Genomic DNA, 18,868 nt, shown 5'->3' with positions numbered 1-18,868 from the left:
AACGCTCTACCATCACATCACAGATGCTGTTTGATGAGCTACAAAACACCAATCTGCTCAAATCATCTACAAATGGACCAACATGCCACTGCTTTAAATTCAGCATGTGCTCTGTTTATTGCAAAAAGACGTATTATTACCACCTCAATCTGAGCGTGCTCGTCATTTACCATCTGTCCCGGGCTTGTAATGCCGCATTTCTTCAGATGGGCGGCCTAATGTCACTTCCTCGCTTCGCCTCAAATCATTCAAATCCACAGTCGCAAAAAAAAAAAAGTGCAAATTTCTATTTAGCGCGTTGGTTTTCAATGTCACAAATTCTGGTGTTACAACACCATCTGCTGACGACGTCGTGTCAATAAGGACGTCTCCCGGTCCTTTCTAAAGAGTCTTTCTTGACTCAGCTTTTGTCTGTTTTCCTGAGGTTGTGCTCAGACCGCCATCACTCGCTCGTGGTGTTGATGTTAATTAGCAACACTGGCACCAAATGTATGGAGGTGTGACGCCTTTAAAGTGTCAGTGCTTCAGCCTGCCAGTTATCAGCCTCCTCCAAGTCGTCTGTCGTTCCTCGGCGTCCCCCTCCTCGCCCCGCAGCATCAGACAGTCAGCCATATTGGAAGGTGTCACTTTATGCCTGATAATTATTCACAGCCACCTGTCAGTGTGTGTGTGTGTGTGTGTGTGTGTGTGTGTGTGTGTGTGTGTGTGTGTGTGTGTGTGTGTGTGTGTGTGTGTGTGTGTAGGTTAGAGAGAGTTCATAATATTTAACTTTCCTCCCAAACTCTTTCCATCTGTCTAAATTCATATTTATATTTCCAATCAACAGAACAAAGTTTTCCTCACTTGATAAAAACACATGACACACATCAATTCCTCTTTTCTAAACTGAGGTGAGTTTCAAGATTCACTCACTTGAATCTTTTGTCTCATGTGGAAACTTTGTTGAGTAGAAACTCAATTTTAAGACTTAGAATTTCCTCAATTGTATCGTGGAAAGAATTTCCACATGATTAAATGTATTTCTTTAAACATTAATACAATTCCATTGGGCCAACTCGATAACATGAGTACTTCTTTTTAATGAATTCAACCAAAGTTTGTTTAACTTCACAAAATGAAATGTTTCATGGAATAAAGATAATCATGTGTAAATTCCTCACATGATTTTTCCCAGTTTGGTAAAATATTAGTACAACAAACACAGAGAAGGTGCAAAGACATTATTGTTACTGAGTTGAGGCTCGATTTAAAGAGTGGCTGCCTCTCATTCAGAAGCTTGCAGGTTTGATTCCCATCTCCCTCTGTCCATATGTCCAAGTGTCCTTGAGCAAGACACTGAACCACAAACTGCTCCCAATGGACGGATTGAGCCTTATGTGTGTGAGTGTCTGTGTGTTTGTGAATGGGTGAATGTGATTAACAGTGTAAAGTGCTTCGGGGAGCGCTCAAGAGGTGAAAAACTGCTATATAAGCAAAATACAAATCCTTACAGGATACTAAACTATAGCAATGAAAGATCTCGACTTCAATATTTCCTGACGGACGAACAGATGGAGATCACATGAAATTACCACGAGAAGCACAAAACCTGCAGCTCACATGTTTAAAAAAATGCATAACACTGTAAAAAACTAAAATATGATATGTTACATATATGAAATCAATTTAGAATGGAATGATTTAGTTATTTTAACTTGTATTTATCTATATTTTTGAATAAATCAGAAACTGTTGTCATAATGCTTTATGGAAGACATTCGTTATTTTCCACTTTGGTTAACTGTAACTGACACTTGTGTGAAATAATTTACTCTCTAATAAAAGCTTCACCTGATTAATTTTCTTTGAAATAGAAAACAAATGAATTAACCACAAATAAAAATGGCTCCGCTGATGCACTTCTCTACACCATTAATTGGGAGGAGCTGAACTTATAATCACAATATGTTCCCGTCACGGGCCATGAATAAATTCTGAAAAACTGCTGCTGATGAAAATGAAATGCTAACAACACCATAAAATATTTCCACCTCGGCAGTGAGGCACATCCCCAACAATCGGGGACCCGTCGTATGATGACAAGGTGACATATTGGGCCATAAAAGACAGACAGGCCCCAGTGTGAGCCGGTGACTGATATCGGCTGTTTGTGAACAAAGGCAAATTGCTTTGACCTGCTGGGGGCAACAACAGCGGGAAGCTTTGATTGGCAACAGTAAGTGAATGCAGAAAGCTGCCGGACTCAAAGTAAGCCACTTAATAGTCTTTTATCTTTTAATTTCCCCCTTTCCTAACAATGAGCGGCTGTTTCCATACAGTGATAACCTTCAGGGTGTGAAAGTCAGTGCCTCTGTGTCTCCAGAGGTTTGGTGGTGGTGGTGGTGGTGGTGGTGGTGGGGGGGGGGGGGGGGGGGTCACACCATCCCACCACAAGTCACACTACTAAACACTACTGTGGCACAAGTCACACCTTTCACCTGTAAATATAATCCTCCTGAAGTGGGCGTGGTTGGTTCTGAAATAAATACAGACACATTTTGCAGCAGAAAGTAATCCAGTATAAATACTCTTGTTATAATGAATCAAGGAACTAAGTAAACCCACAACTGAAATTCAAACATCTCAATTCTTAATTTTTTTTATACTTTTATTTTCAACTTTTGTTTTTTTGTTGTTGTTATTATTATTATTATCATTATTATTATTATCATTATTATTATTATTATTATTATTATTGTTCTCTTCTTATTGGCTGGGTCACCTGCTTCCCTCAAGGTGCAGGTGGAATGTGAGGATTGGGGGGGGGATATTTTTTAAGTAGTTTCTCAAGATCCTGCAATAATATACATTCTGCTTAATGAGCATGTAAAAGGATTGTTTGCATCTGTTACCTTTCATTTGCTATAATAAAAATAGAAATAAAAAAAATATCTGAATTCAGAGGTCCATTGGATGTGAACTTCACAAGAACCTGAATGAGAGAAGAGCGTGTCGACAAAAATAAATAAATAAATAGTTTGCTTTATTGACATGGGAAGAGCTTCAGGCAACTGGAACTATAGAGTGCTGTTTTCAGCCTGTAGCCTGCAAAACACTCAGCAGCACTCCGAGGCCAAAGGGGACAGCAGCCAGGAAAGCATGGTGGAGGTATCATCATGCTGTGCAGCTGTTTGAAAGTGGCCGTTAATGACTCCTGACCTGAATCTAAACCGTTGGACAGAGATGAAATCTACCACTGCTGTACATACGTGTCCATGGTCAGACCTTTTTGGAAGATGTTTTGGAATAGTAAATCCTGCTTTCTATCTATTTCTGGCTACCTCTGTGTCTTTTCTATGATGGTTGTTCATACAGATACATTTAAATGAATGTATATGTTAAAAGCAAAAGAGGAACTAGTACTTGTGACTGAAGTGCAGATTAAAGTAAACAATCAGTGTTGTGATGAATCAACAAGCCTCATTGTCTTCAGTCTGTAAGTACATGATTCAGCAGGTCGAGACAATTTAATCAAGACAGAAGGAGATAATTACTGATTAACGCCACTGTTTCTGATCAGGTTTAGGATAATATGTGTAGAATTGAGCTGTTTTTAACATGTTATCGTGGATTAAATGAGCTTTGGGGGATTGTAGGGTGCTTTCTGCAGAATTTGGAGTTCCAGAAACGTTTGTGTCATTATGAATCAACTGTTTAATTTAAATATATGTGATTGAAATATATGGGGGGGGGGTCCTCCATGAGACTTTATAACCAGCACTGCTCTGGAAACACACACACACACACACACACACACACACACACACACACACACACACACACACACACACACACACACACACACACACACACACACGACAATTTGAGACGCTGCACTTTTTTTAATGTCCAATACATTATTCATTCATTGATTTTGTGCAATAATAACTTTCAATCCAATTAATGACAAGATTATTGTAACATACAGTCACCATCTTGTTTCGATATCATTGTTCATGTTATCGGTTTTTTTTTATATATTATTGTTTGGATTCTTTTTATTTCTGTTGCTGCTGCAACGATGAACATTTCAATCAATCAATGAATCGTTAAGTCAATATCAAGCATGAATCCACAGGTTTGTTCGCAACATATTTCATAGTGATTAGTTCTGCTTAAAACTCTTTATGAAGGGAAAAACATATGATCTTTTAATTTGGTAAATTCGGGTTTGATGACTTTAATGTCGCAATTTATGCGCGAAGTCTGTTGAATGAGCACAGTCTTGTGCAGAATCTGTTATCAGATGCCATGAAGTTGTGCGGTCGGTGGAGGATGTTGGAGGATGTCGGTGCGCCTCAGCCTCCTGCGCTCTGATTGGCTGCGCTCCGCCCGTATAAAGCGCCGCAGTGGCAAATTCAATCAGATCAACTGCGGACATCCTCCGGGAGACGAGCACCGCGACGCACGGACACGCTGGGACCGATTCTGAGCTGCTTTTTCGCCTCTTTTTGGTTTTTTTGCATTCCCCGCTTAGGAGAAAGAAAAACTCTGGCTCGGTAGCAGGATGAAGGAGAGGAGAAATACGCAGCCGCTGGTGGTGAGATGTAAACTGGTTCTGGTGGGAGACGTCCAATGCGGAAAAACGGCGATGTTGCAAGTCCTTGCAAAGGATTGCTATCCAGAGGTATGTGAGGCATCATACTCGTGGAATGAATGGGATTTTTTATTTTATTCTTTTTTTTTATAAGAGAGCATTTGTGTATTTTGAGGCAGTGGTGGTGCTGCGCTCTCATGAAATGGTTAAAAATGGCAGTGAAAACGGTGCGCATGTTGCAGACAGTCACAGTTTGGGTACGCATTTCCCCTCAAATGTCATTCTTTTGGTTTATTTTTCATCATCTAGGCAGAACATGTATAACTTCATAAGCTTGTTAAGATTTGATCAATAAAAACGCGTGTTTTTTTTTTTTTTCCTTTACGCATTTTTTTCTGAGCTGACCGGCCTGTGCTGAATATTCCTGCAGCTGCAGTGATTCACATGATTGATTGGAAATCTGAATCTTTCAAACTGATTGGAACATTTTCTTCTTTTTTTTTTTTTTGTTCTTCATTGAGATGGAAGTGCTCAGTTTGCACTTGTAGATAAGTTTGATTACCTGTGGCTGCCTGGCTGATAACTACCCCCCCCCCCCCCCCCCCCCCTCGCTAATTGCCCCTGTTACAGACCTACGTGCCCACGGTGTTTGAAAACTACACAGCCTGTCTGGAGCTGGAGGAGCAGAGAGTGGAGCTCAGTCTGTGGGACACTTCAGGTAACTCATCTCCTTTTTTTGTTTTTTCCCTCCATGTCTGTGATTCTGCCTGAAGGATGCTGGATTAGTCTCAGCATGGGGTGGTGGTGGTGGGGGTGGGGATGGGGGGAGTCTTTCCTTTGTGATTATTCCTGAAAATGTATGTGGATGATAGTATTGCTTCATTGCACTTGGATTTCATTGTGTCCTGTTCTATAGTGAGACGTAGGCTTTTCCTTGGCCTCTTTGTTTCCATCTATATTGGTGTGGAGCAGCTCAGGATTGAACACTTGTTGAGTTTTAATCATCTCCTAATGTTGCTTTATAAATTTCCTCATGATCAGATGTGATTTTTTATTTTTTATTTTTTTTTGCAAATGGTTTAAAAAAAAAAAAAGACATTAAAAAAAAAAAAAAAAAAAAACATTAAAAAAAAAAAAAAAAAAAGCATTTATAGCAGAGCAGGTCTCCCCATGAACAAACTAGACACGAAGATTATTCCGCTCGGCTCGTTAACTTCCTGCATCATATGTTCATTTACGCTGAGCGTGAAAAAGAGGGTCAATGTGTCATCGTGGATCTCCGGGGAGATTCGCCTTTCGGTGTGCTGACCTGAATCCTGCCAGCACAGGTCTGCAGCACCTGTTTGATTCCCTTCATGCTGCACTGCACAATGGCTCCTCTCTCCGGCCCACATTCCTCTCGTCCACGCTCGTGCTGGATGCGTCTGCAGCCTCACTAAGGTCACCGCCGTCGAGCACGCCGTGTGCCGGCCTCCTGTGCATATGCGTTCCAGCAAATCCTTTTTACGTAAGAGGCCCACTTGTACGAGGCGCTGCAGTGTTTAGTGTGTTCTCATATTTCTACCCCTCCATCATCACAAATCAAAAGCAGGAGGGGGGAAACGGTGTAATTCCCTCCCCAGGACAAATGCTGTGGGTTTTTTTTCTTTTTAATCCCAGACTGGACCTTTTGGTCTGGAGAGCAGGCGTGGGCTCGGTGCCGAGGCATGATGGGCAAACGGAGAGAGGGACATCCTGTCGAGCAGGAAGGTTTCTAGAGCAGACGGATAGAAAAGAGCTCAGAAACTCTGGTGACCTGCATTTTCCTCCATATGCTGCCGCGGGTCGCCACTCAAACAGCATGGAGCAGGGATTAGCACTGGATAGGACCACTGACTGACCCACTGTCTGACACGCTCTCTTTCTTTCTCTTTCTCTCTGTTTTTCTTTTCTTTCTTCAAATTTTCTTTCTTTCTTTCTTTGTCAGTGTCTGTGTGAGAGAGAAGAAAAGATCTTTCTCTGTCTGAGTCGGTCTTTCTCTCTTTTGTCTGTCTGTCTTTCTCTTTCTGCATCTGTCTTTCTCTTTCTGTCTGTGTCTTTCTCTTTCTCTTTCTGTCTGTCTGTCTTTCTCTTTCTCTTTCTGCATCTCTCTTTCTCTTTCTGCATCTCTCTTTCTCTTTCTGTCTGTGTCTTTCTCTTTCTGTCTGTGTCTTTCTCTTTCTCTTTCTGTCTGTGTCTTTCTCTTTCTCTTTCTGCATCTGTCTTTCTCTTTCTCTTTCTGCATCTCTCTTTCTCTTTCTGTCTGTGTATTTCTCTTTCTGTCTGTCTCTCTCTCTCTCTCTCTCTCTCTCTCTCTCTCTCTCTCTCTCTCTCTCTCTCTCTATTGCGTATGGCCACGTGACACAGGAGACAATCTCGATGTCTTCCAGAGTCCAAACTATGCACTCTGGTCAATGAAAATCAAAAACGTCTGAAAATGTGGCCCCACACCTGAGAGTTGTGCGACAGCAATAACCCACAGCGCCTGACACTCTTCATCACGTTCACCCATTCACACGCCAGCGGAGGCGGCCAGTCCATCCACTGGGGGCAGTCTGGGGTTCAGTGCCTTGCTCAAGGGCCTGAGCCACAGTCGCCCATTCGAAGACTTTTCCCTCCTCGCTCAACTGAACGGTTTATTCACCCGTCACCGTTTATCGGTGGACTCTTTTATTGGCCGTTGCTCCGGTCGGGCCCCCGGTGATGGACGACGGGACCGGCTTCCTCTTTACTGTAACCTGCTCTGATTGTGAGGCTCCGCCACACTGAGAGGGTCTCCTCATTATCCCAGCTCCCCTCCATTGATTAGACTGACCTCATCACCGGCTCCTTCTCCCTGCTTCATCATGGATTTACCAGCTAAAATCAATCCATCTGATGGGACGTGCAGGGATAGTGTCCACTGTCCGCTGGCTGGAACTCATAAATAATGAATCTTATGGTGTTCGCGAGTAATTTATTTCAGGATCACTGATCTTGCTGAAAGTTTCAGAGGATCCTGTATATGTAATCACTTTATTGTATGATGTATAAATTGGATTGATTTGGAATTAACCCAAAGTCCATTTAAGCTGATGAAACAATTTGTATAATTGTAAAGGAAAGGCTTTGAGAGGTGATAACCATATAGCTGGTTATAAAAGAGTCATTTCTAACAGCCACTTAGCCTGGTGGGACTTTTAGGGTTTAGTTAAAGGGCATTTTCTTTACAACTTTATCTAACTGACCACAGCTGAGCATGGCGAGGACAGGCTCCACCTTGGACATGTTCAGTCATTATAAACACATCAAGTATTCTTGACTTTTGATGAACTAATTCATTATACCTGTTGATTATTTCCTCTAAACACTTACATCCTTTAGCAGGGCAAGTAACTGTTGTTGATCAGGTCCAGATGTTTTTATTAGAACGAACCAATTTAAGGTCACAACAGTTACAGAACGCATTACTTTTAAATAAAAACACATATTTTACAGGACAATCGAACCGTGTGGTGATTTAAATGAAGCAGCATTATTGTCGAAGCATTTTTAAGACATCAAATGACATTTTTAGCCCATTTAGAGATTCTTTTTTTTTTAACTATACAATGTGATTTTGGTCATTATTACACTGTCGTATACATTTTTAATGCATATTTAGAACATTTAAAGAAATTTCTTGTTGGATTGAGAATTCCAATGATATTATTTTACTTTTATATCTCAAAGAATATTCTCCAACAACACTAGTTGTTAAAATTCTGCATTTCCAGCTATAATTGATTTCCCTATAAAAGGGGAATAGATTTTTATGAGAAGCAAAAAAAAAAGGAAAAGCTTCCCAGAGCGATTATACTCTTATGAGGACTTGTTGGGAGTTTTCTTGTAACTTTGTGAAAGAGTTTAAGAAAATGACAACCGGCTGCGTTCTCCAAAGGCTCAGTTGTTTGACTTGAGCTCCAGAGCGTCATTACCTCCGACGGTGTCAAACCAAAGCTTGTTAACGGTTCAGATGTGGCGATGCTCGGGAACAAAGGGCCGTCCTCCTCCTCCCTGCAGGCGGGGGGGGGGGGGGGGACTCGGCGCTCGTCCTGCCCGGCTGATGTGAATCGAGGGAACAACTGTCTGATGCAATGTAGTGTGCTCTTTTTCTGTCTTCTCCTTGGCTGGCCTGCGAAGCTCATAGCAGCAGCAGCAGCAGCAGCAGCAGCAACAGCAGCAGCAGCTCCCGGTGGGCTGAGTGTGGGTGGAGGAGCAGGGCCGCTCTCATCCCAAAATCTGTGAGTCATCCCGTCACCGGGTCATTAATCTGTCTGACCCCTGCGTTCTCATTGCGAGGGGAGGAGTGCTAATGACGAGAACGGGCTCCGTCACCGACTTGATTTAAGCGCCACATGCACACAGAATAGCGGACCCTCCCCCACACGGAGGCCCCGCCGCCTCAGCCTGTGAAGCCCACTTCCACTCTTTGGCCCAGTTTCCAGGCCGACGCTCGGCTCTGGGCACAGCACCATCAAGACGGATGAAGTGGAGCTCAGCCGCGAGAATTTGGTTTATGCCGCTTTCTTTTGCTGCCATTCCCCCAGTTGGTCGGCGCCGCTCTCCATGCTTCATGCCTCTGAAACCCTCCATCTGTCGTAGAGAGGGAAAGGAAGCTCCCGGGTCACGCTGGGGCTCTACGTGGGCATTGATCCACCCATCCGAAGCACTCTGGTCCGTTGTAGTGGAGAGAAGAACGACCAAGTCAGTGGAAGAGACAGTGACTGGTTCCCTGTGATATCAGACTGCAGGGGGTGAGGGATTAATGGCATAGGAGGGCTCTTTTTGATGTGCCTCAGTGGGGTACGCTCCTGATTTTCCTCCTCTCTTTCTTCTTCCTTTTTCTCGCCACAATAGGAGCAGCTTTTTCCTCCCGGGGTTAGAATGTGAATCCTGGAGTGTCGGAAAGTGGTGCCAGGCCCGCGGCTGTATGAAAATAACATTTCAAATAACAATCATCTACGCACTGATGCAACTTCCTGTCATTTCTTTAAAAAAAAAAAAAGTGAGACGTATAGGCTCAGCTTGAAGCCTCTTTTGTTCAAAACCGAAGATAAAATTGATTTACGTGGGGGTTGAGTGAGGGGGAAAAAAATGAATGCCTGGATATCCCCTCCATCTTGGCAGGGTGACTGATTTGTCGGCTCTCGGACCCCCAGTGCAGCTTTTCATTGATTTCTGCATTTTGATCAGAGGCCATTTAATGCAGGATCACACCCCGTTTCTCCGCTGCGTCCGTGTGATAACCCCTCAGATTTCTATTGCAACTCTGACTCCTAACCCCCCATACACACACACACACACACACACACAGACTCATCATCTCAGTAGTGATAATTGTTCTGGATTTTAATGTGGGTCAATTTTCACAGTCAGTAAATGCAAAATTATGGGGTTTTTTTTTGTGTGTGTGGATGCTGTTTGTGGTGATCCTGTCATCGTTCTGTTCAAAAACAAAACGGCCATAGTAAATCATTGCCTCTCAGCTAATTTCTTTTAACACTGCAACAACGTCTTTTCTGTTCCTAAAGGCGTAGAAACAAGTTAGAATACGAAAGCAGTGTCCCTTTGTTCTTTTGCAGCCATGTTTACTTTCCTCAGGACATCGAGTCCTGAGGAATTTAATCACAGCTTGTCATTATTCCACTGGCAGCACCCAGCAGCTGGCAAATTCAGTTTTACCCTTTGATAATGTGGAAAATCATTAAGTATTCATGAAACTGATTCATATATACACATATCCTGGTTGTGTGAGCTTTTTCATATGCCCCCCCCCCCCCGCTCGTGGATTGTTGTTGGGTTTATTTTGCACTATGAATCAATTAGGATGGTTGTGTAACATGTGTAATGAGTGATTACACAGGCTACTTTTGTTAGCTGGAGCTATAAGGGGAACACCGAATCCCTCTCGGGATCCACACGCAGAGCAAAGTAAATATGGTAATCCCAGCGAGCGGCCCCCTTCTTGTGTTTCATCTGATAACGGATCGGCTTCACCTCTGGCTGCTGTCACATTTTAAATAGTGAGTCTGTGTGTTATCAGATGTGCTGCTTCTGTGTGTGTGTATGTGTGTGTTTATGGTCCCCCAAATCTGCTGCAGAGGACAGGAATGTCCCCAGCAGTTGGTGGGAGGGTTTGTGATGTTTGTGATTGATTGGCAGTCGAGTCTTTATTGGGAGGCGGGAGGGAAGCCTGATGTAGACGGAGGATTCCAAGGCTGTTGCTGTGGTAACGGAGAAACCGGAGGTATCGTTCACCGAGCGCAGTCGTTTTTTTTTTTGTTTTTTTTAGGGGGGGGGGGGGGCTTACTTAAGGATTCTGAGCATGAGTGGGAGCATCTGCCCGCCCCGAGCTCTACCGTTCCACTTGCGTAATCTACTGCAAGAGAAGATCAATGAGGATTTGGTGCTCCATTGTCGTCTTCTGTCCGTCTGAAAGGCCAGGGAAGGAGATGAGAGCAAGCAGCAACGGGAAAGTGTTGAGACGACACTCGATTCCTGCTGGTGTTTTCACACTCGGTCTCAACAATCAAGATCTCTAACATCAAATTATCTGAATGAATGAATGAATTGTTCAGTGCCTCATTTTTTTTACACATTTTACGATGGATGGACGGATAGTTCAGAAATACCGAGGGAAATTCAAGTTTTCAGCAGCCCTCATGCAACTACAAAAAAAAAACCCAGGCAGTTCTGTCGCCAGATTGACATTAAGTACAAAAAACCCAAGAGAAAATGTGTTCGTCATAAAATATTCAAGCAAAGAAAACTTGCTAATTGGCTTTAGTATCAATGGAAGCTGTGGTCACAGTGAAAAGTCTGTTTTGACTTGTTTTAGAATCAACATTAGTTGATAAATCCACAGGTGTGTTTAACTTTTACAAAAATGCAAAAGCTGTACAAGAGGCCCCACTTGTTCTTGAGAAAATGAAATTCATTTGTGATAATAAATAGTTGAAAGTGACTAAGACATAAGATGATTGCATATTTTGCTTGTAAACTCGAATGTTCCTCTCTTCTTTACCCACTAAGGTTCTCCGTACTACGATAACGTGCGGCCTCTCTGCTACAGTGACTCAGACGCAGTTTTACTGTGTTTTGATATCAGCCGTCCAGACACAGTGGACAGCAGTCTGAAGAAGGTAAACATTTTCTGTCTTTCTTTACACCTGGAGAAAAGAAGGTAAAAAACAAAACAAAACAGAGCCACTGAACTTGCCGGTTTGTGTTCACAGTGGAAAACCGAAATCCTGGACTTCTGCCCGAGCACACGCATCCTGCTCATCGGCTGTAAGACCGACCTCCGCACAGACGTCTGCACCCTGATGGAGCTCTCCAATCAGAAGCAAACTCCCATCACCTACGAGCAGGTAAAAACATGACAAACACATGCAAGAAAATCATGAAAAACTTTGAAACAAAAACAGGTGTGAGTCTGATAGAACTACACTTAAAGGGCTCATATTACGCAAAATTCCCTTTCTAATGGTTTTCCAACTCACTCAGCTCAGGTTTCAGTGTTGTATCTGCTACTTTTAAGAAATTAATTTCTTTTCTTTTTTTAATCCGTGTTTCCTTTGAAATTTCTACCATTTGCTGGTAGGTTTGGCCGTATTGGAGCCTCATGCGGGTCAGTTTTGGCTCACGTAATTATGTTTGGCAGCCAGCCATAGTGAATGTCTTGGGTTGTTTAATGCTTATTCTTAACTTTCCAAGGTCATAGGTCATTTCCTGGAAATCCAGAAGACATTTCCTCCTCATTTCCACAGTCTGTTTATGACCTGCCATACTCGATTCATCTGTACATGGTACAAAACAAAAAGGTAAATCAGCAATTCTGGAAAGGCGTTTCTTCATCCCTCTGTTCTCTGCAGGGTTCTGCCATGGCCAAGCAGCTGGGCGCAGAGGCCTACCTGGAGTGCTCGGCGTTCACCTCGGAGAAAAGCATCCACAGTGTTTTCCGCACCGCAGCGATGGCCTGCATCAACAAGCTGCAGCCCCTCCCCAAGCCCAGCCCCACCCGCCGCCTCTCCAAAAGACTGCTCCACCTGCCCAGCAAGTCAGACCTGCTCTCCTCCACCTTCAAGAAGGAGAAAGCCAAGAGCTGCTCGGTCATGTGAGTGGGACTCTCTTGGGTTACAGGCCTCACATGCGACCCCCAGCCCCCGCCTCTTTGGTCTCGGGGAAGGGGGGGTGGGCACGATGGTTTTATCAGGGCCGCCTGCTGAATCCTTCCCTCACTCCCCCAGAAACCACACACCCCTCAGAAGAGGTGGACACCCCGCTGTCCACTTGCTCCTGAACCTTTCGGCGCACATCCATATTTTTCCAACCGTTTATCTTGCTTTTGAACCAACGGCGTCGGTCGAGGTTCGATCATCGAGCTGTTCATCCGTCACCTGTAAAACAGTATGCAACTACAATGGTGTTACATCCGTCTGACTCTAATATCTATAGGCACATGTCGATTTAGTCCCAAATGGAAATGTGCAACGCGTGACGTTAAATCTTGTAATGTAAAAGCCTCTCAGACAGTTCAGTGGATATTTTTCTAAGTACAAAAATGAAATCGAGCATGAGATTATCGGGAATTAATCGTAATCCTGCACGTCGTCCTCACCGGGCGTTTGAGGTGCGATGTGGCGCGTTAGTGGTTCCCCTGTCAGGCGCAAGTATAGAGATGAGAATTATAGGGAGGGCCGGGTCAAACACCGCCCGCCCACCCCCAGGCGGGAGCCATTACATCGAGAGCCGTCCTTCCTGTTTCAGCCGCGGCGAGATGCTGTGCAGACGACGGTCTAGACTGGCCTCAACCTGCCTGGTTGAGCAGCTCTGGACGGCGCTGCTCCGCAGGCTTTCAGCGTGGAGGAGGAAATGACTGCGGACACGAGGACACGATGGAAAGCCGAGCTGTGCTTCCAGTGTCTCTGCTGCCACTGCTCCAGACGTGTGTTTTGTTTCTGTTTTGTTTTTTGCTGATGGGATTAATAATTGGGGAAAGATGCTTTTTGTTGTGACCAGGAGCAGACGTGTACGTGGCTCAGCGTGGAGCTGTTCGGGGGGTTTTCTGTGAAACTGGCGTTTTAATGCCAGCATTAAAAGATACGATGCAACGATCTGGTGTGTTTTTTTGTTTATTTTTTCCCAGAAAACATTTGTAGCATTTCGTTGTTGACCGATTATCAGCGAGTCTCAAAATTGTATGCAGTTTTGGAAAAAAATGCCTTTCATATCCTGTTCCCGGGGGTTATTGAGATTTCAAATACTGTGTTTACTGTCAAATGCCTGTGGAGTTCTCGCATCTGCATCGAGCCAATGTAGCACTCCTAACCCGACCTCTTCCTCCAGGATGACTCTACTTTTTGTTTTGCACACACTCGTTAAATCTATTGACCTCCAATAAGCAGCACTCACTGTAGGTTCCAGTTACTAAACGGAGCAAAAACTGGAAGCTATTGTGAGCTTAAATCTTTGGCTTCATGGTTACGTGTGTATACAGCATCGATCTCTGTGCTTCTAACCATAAAGCAATAATGATTTAAGAGCTCGTCATGCAAGGTCGCCTGTGTGGCAATACAGACGCAGCTTTGTGAATACTGTCGCGCTGCGAGCGCTCTCCGGCGCCAACGTGTTCAAAATGATCGAAACCATCTCTGCTGTACAATAAGGCTGCTGATTTGTGTTTACCTGCCCCCCCCCCCCGTTCATGTTATACAGGATAACCAATAACGGTGTCGTGCGATCAATCGGAAGAGAACAAGCGGGTACGATGCCACACATTGCTGTCACTTCTAAATAGTTCTGAATACAAGGAGAGTATCTCGAGAGACTTCGAAAACACTGAACTATTATGAATTAAGGGCTAGTGTGTGGGGGCGGGGCGGGGGGGTGTAACCTGGGAACTAAGGAGAATAAGTAGTCAAAATGCACAGGCTGGCCCTGTCCAAAGAAAGCTATTTTTTCATTCCTCTTTTTGTTTTGTGTGTAATTTTTGTCTATTTAATAGCATGGCGTGAGTCCCCCGTGTTTGTGTTTGGAAACGGTCTTGAAACGGTTGTTGTGTCTTTGCGGAGCTGTGGCCTGCCCCGGGTCAGCGGACCAACTTTTGAGTGGAGATTTGCACAAAGACTTCCAGTCCATGGTCGCACACCAAATTCCTCTGCATTGCCTAGCAACAGTTCAGAGCCGGGTCGGCCGTACGGACGGATGAGGTTCGCTCACGACATCCGCACATCCTTTATTACTGCGGCGGCGGCGCTCCTCCTCTGAGCTCGTTCTGGAACATTTCTTGATGTTTTTTCTTTGGATTAGGGAGCTGATGCCAGGCCTGGTGGCGATGGTGGCGCCTCGATGACCATGTCCGTTAATATGCAGCCTTTGTGTTGTAGTCAGTGTTTGGTAAAATGGTGCAGTCAAACTCCTAAGCATGTCCTATTGAAACTGTATGATTGTACATACCGTCTCTTTGTTTTATAGTCAAGGCATCCTGAAGGATGTTACATGGAAATGTTGTTGCTGATGTGAATATTTATTTCGTAATGATCTGCCTTCTTTTTTGTAATTGACATGAACCCTTGTTTAAAATCTATTTTGGATTTTGTTTTTGTTTTTTTTTTGCGTTTATTGCTGTGCTGATTAAAGCTTGCCCTGTCTGGCACCTTTAAATTCTTCTTTGTCTTTCATTTTTTTTACGTCACACTCCCAGTGAAGACGAGCAGATGTTTACTGTAACCCATCTCTTCAATCATCTCTGCAGGAAGTGCAGAGCTTATCTTTTCCACTCTATCAGTGCTAATAATCCCTCTAACTGACTCTGTGTTACTGCACGCATGCGGTGCGTGTCTCATTAAGGACGGAGCAAATTCACATCGGAATGGATGGGGGATAACTGTCATCTTCCATTACTCCGTCTCTGATCTGCAATCTGATCGTAGTTGCTGTGCGGGGAGGAATAATCACAGGCTGAGAGGACAAAATATGTCAGGGGAGGGGATTTACAAAAGTTTACATGTATGATGTTGACTGGCATGAAGAAACCAGGAATGTTACAATACCCAGTGATTATGAACAAAATTATTGTAGAACATAAAGCCTGTGGGTCAAAACCAGCCGGCGTGAGGCTCCATTCTGACTATGACGCCAAGCAAATTGTATAAAACTTTCAAAAGAAAATGCAAATTTCGTAAGAGTAGCGGACACAACACTGAGACCCGAGCTGATCGTTGCAAGAAAATTAGCATTCGTCTCAAAACCAGGATTTCAGGGTGACTCCAAGAGAGTTCTTGACATTTTTCACTGTCTGTTAAAATGGACTTTTATGTTGAGATTTTAGTCATTTTCAGTAGAAACTGTTTTTTTTGTGTGAAAATATACAATTAAAGGTTCTTATGGCACTATTTAACCAGTCCAGCCCACTCGAGATGAAACTGGGCTGCATGTCGCCCCTGAATGAATCCATGTTTGACACCCCTGCTCAAAAAAGATAGATAAAGCCCAGATGTCTTCAGACCAGCCACATCTGGCCGCTAACAGCTGCAGAAGCGTCTCAAACTGGCCGGACGCCATTAAGTGTAGCGGTGAAGCTAGCAGACCAAACCAGCACGTGTGGCCTCACGTCTTCGTACTACAGACTCAAACTGTGCTCATCAGCTTTGCCAAGTGATTTCAGAGAAAGTCACTCTGGCGGTTTTTTTTGTATTTTTTTTTTTTTTTCCAGTCAAGCTATAGAGTTTTTGGTTTATGCACAAACTGAATTCAACTTTGATAATCCGGTTGGTTCTCCAGAGTGAGGACGATGAGGAGATCCAACCAAACAGAGTCACGTAAAAAGAAAATACCGGGTGGGTTTGGGTTTTTGGCACGACAAGCAGCTTTCAAATTTTAGTTTGAGTAAAATCTGGTCTGGATCAGAAAGAGAAACAATATCCTGCAAAGATCATCTGGATGTTCACAGATAATCTTTTCCGCCACGAGTTGGGAGAACTCCAGATCATCTTACAAGGAAATCCTTCTCCCGCCCTGAGGACACACAACCCACAGTAATTGTGTTGAACATCTAAAATGAGCTCATCCAAATACCTTCAGACAAAAGTAGGTTAGTCACATCGAACCCGAGGTCAGCTCAGCCTTTTGCTCATTTTGTGCAAAAAAACAAAGTGAATTATGGAACGAAAGCTGGGACACCTGAGGCAGCGGCTGACATTGTACACATTTAGACACACACACTGGGCGTGAGGACATGTAAATGGGCCACATACGCTGCTAGTCGTTGTAAATTGGGTCAACATCTGGACGGGCACCGAGAGTTCAATTGCCCACTCAGCTGTGGCTTCGTATCTCCAGGCCTTGTTTAGGAAGAAGTGGCAGCTTTTGGCATCAGCCCGACCGCTTTGTTAGTATTTTGCCATCCGCAGCCACCGTCAAGGAGTTCTTTGTCTCCTCCACAAACACGGGGTCACTCCGACCAGGGATTAGTATGTTGGCATGCACCGAAGCCAGAGAGAGCAGAGATTTAACCCACATCGAGCCAATTAAGCAAATTGAATTCAGTCTAATTCACCCACAGTTTTAAGTAATCACAATATCAATCTGGATTGCAAAAAAAATAATAATAATGCAATTTGTTGTGACAAAAATAAACCACTTTATTAAAATATCCACCCTCGGGCATATTGTGTCTGGATTCGACCGTTTGTGCAGCCAGCAGATGAACAAATAGGATTATATAGTGATGTGTCAGTGCTGTGCTGGACTGGACGGTTTTCCTCCAGGTGTGGACGGTGGTAAGAGGTACAGGCTGATCTGAAGGGATTTATGCATCGCTGAGAGCTGTGGAGTGATATTAAAGTCATGTTCTGAGTCCTTGCATAACCACGCAAGGACACAACAACACAAGACGCACGTTTGAGGAGTAAGTTGTCCCTTCATCTGTGTGCAGACACATTCATACCTGCTTTATGGAAAAAGAAGAGGTGCACACGAAGGCTTCAATTAAAACTGTTTAACCACCTCCCGGCTGTGTGCAGATGTGTGTGCTAATCTTTGATTACTGATGAGGTGTGATGAGATGTGGAGTCCTGCAGTGTGTGCTCGGTCTGCTTCCTCTCTCTCTCTCTCTCTCTCTCTCTCTCTCTCTCTCTCTCTCTGGCCGAGAGACACACAGACACCAGAGTCTCAGCCTCTGCCGCAGTGCAGAGCAGGGCCACAACATCCCGGCCAGTCGACTTCCCATTCAAACAGTTTGGCTCCTAAAAACCAGGCGTGTAACCGGATTATCAGGACGTGATCACGGCATTGTTATAAACATGAATATAAAAACATGAAGAAAAAAAAATCAAAACAGTTTTTGTGTTTTAAATGTACTGGCAAGTTAAGACAACAATAAATCATTTATGTATCTTTATTGAGCTGTTATTTTACACTGAAAAGACATCACTCTGTTTATCAGATTGGTTTAGTTTCTTTAATAAAATTAAAAAAAAAACATTCATGATGATAAAGGCTCCGTTTACACAACGTTTCCAGTGAAAACATGTCCTTTTTACGTCATTAAAAGTTTTGCATTTATATCTGAAAATTATGTCCGCTTACAAGGAAATGGTAGAAATACTGAAAATTATGTAGTTTTCATGTTGAGCCACTAGTGGGTGCCATTGGGTTTTGTTGGGTTTTTTTGTAATGAAATCACACACACATGGAAGGAGAGAACAAAACGCCATAAACATAAACAATGGGAGTACACAGACATTCGTATGGACAGTAGATGAGGTTTGATCGCTGTTCTAGGTGTCTGTCAACTGTAAAACTATAGTCTCAGGAGAATATGGACTGGAAATCATGACACACTGGATGCAAACATTGCTGTTGACTTCCATCTACTGAGCATGTGCAGAAAAACTCTTTACTACGGCCGTGGTGCGCAAACGCAGGAGCAGCGTTCCCCCCGTTTACACGACGACTGAGTCAGCGTATTTTGGAAAATTTCAACCTTGGGAGCCGTTCTGAAAAAGTTCTGGGCACCGTTCCGTAAACGCTCCAAAAACATTTTTTTTTTGTGTGTTTCCATTTGAAAACCTTGTCGTGTAAACGGACTCCAATTCTTCTTTTTGAATTCCTCGCTCTCAGCGTCTCCTTAAAATTTGTCCTCCACACGTTCAAAGAGGTTTGGATTCTGTCCTCACAGACACACATTTATTTCTAATAATAGTTCTCCTTTGACGGTTCTCCACCTCACATGGATTTGAGTGAAATATC

The 18,868-nt window shown here is 43.7% G+C and overlaps 1 protein-coding gene across 1 annotated transcript; it reads left to right on the top strand.

Annotated features, from left to right (window-relative positions):
* Window positions 1-4,402: 4,402 nt before the first annotated feature.
* rnd1b (Rho family GTPase 1b) lies at window positions 4,403-15,282 on the top strand. The gene is made up of 5 exons (XM_080468636.1): window positions 4,403-4,666; window positions 5,207-5,294; window positions 11,648-11,757; window positions 11,851-11,985; window positions 12,490-15,282. Exons 1-5 carry the CDS (start codon window positions 4,547-4,549, stop codon window positions 12,733-12,735), a joined length of 699 nt encoding a protein of 232 aa, XP_080324762.1. The 5' UTR covers window positions 4,403-4,546; the 3' UTR covers window positions 12,736-15,282.
* The last annotated feature ends 3,586 nt before the right edge of the window (window positions 15,283-18,868 follow it).

Source organism: Lipophrys pholis (genome assembly GCF_963383615.2).
Source record: "Lipophrys pholis genome assembly, chromosome: 8".
NCBI lineage: Eukaryota > Metazoa > Chordata > Actinopteri > Blenniiformes > Blenniidae > Lipophrys > Lipophrys pholis.
The sequence above is the reverse complement of the archived record's forward strand: the minus strand, read 5'-3'. Positions and strand labels throughout refer to the sequence as shown.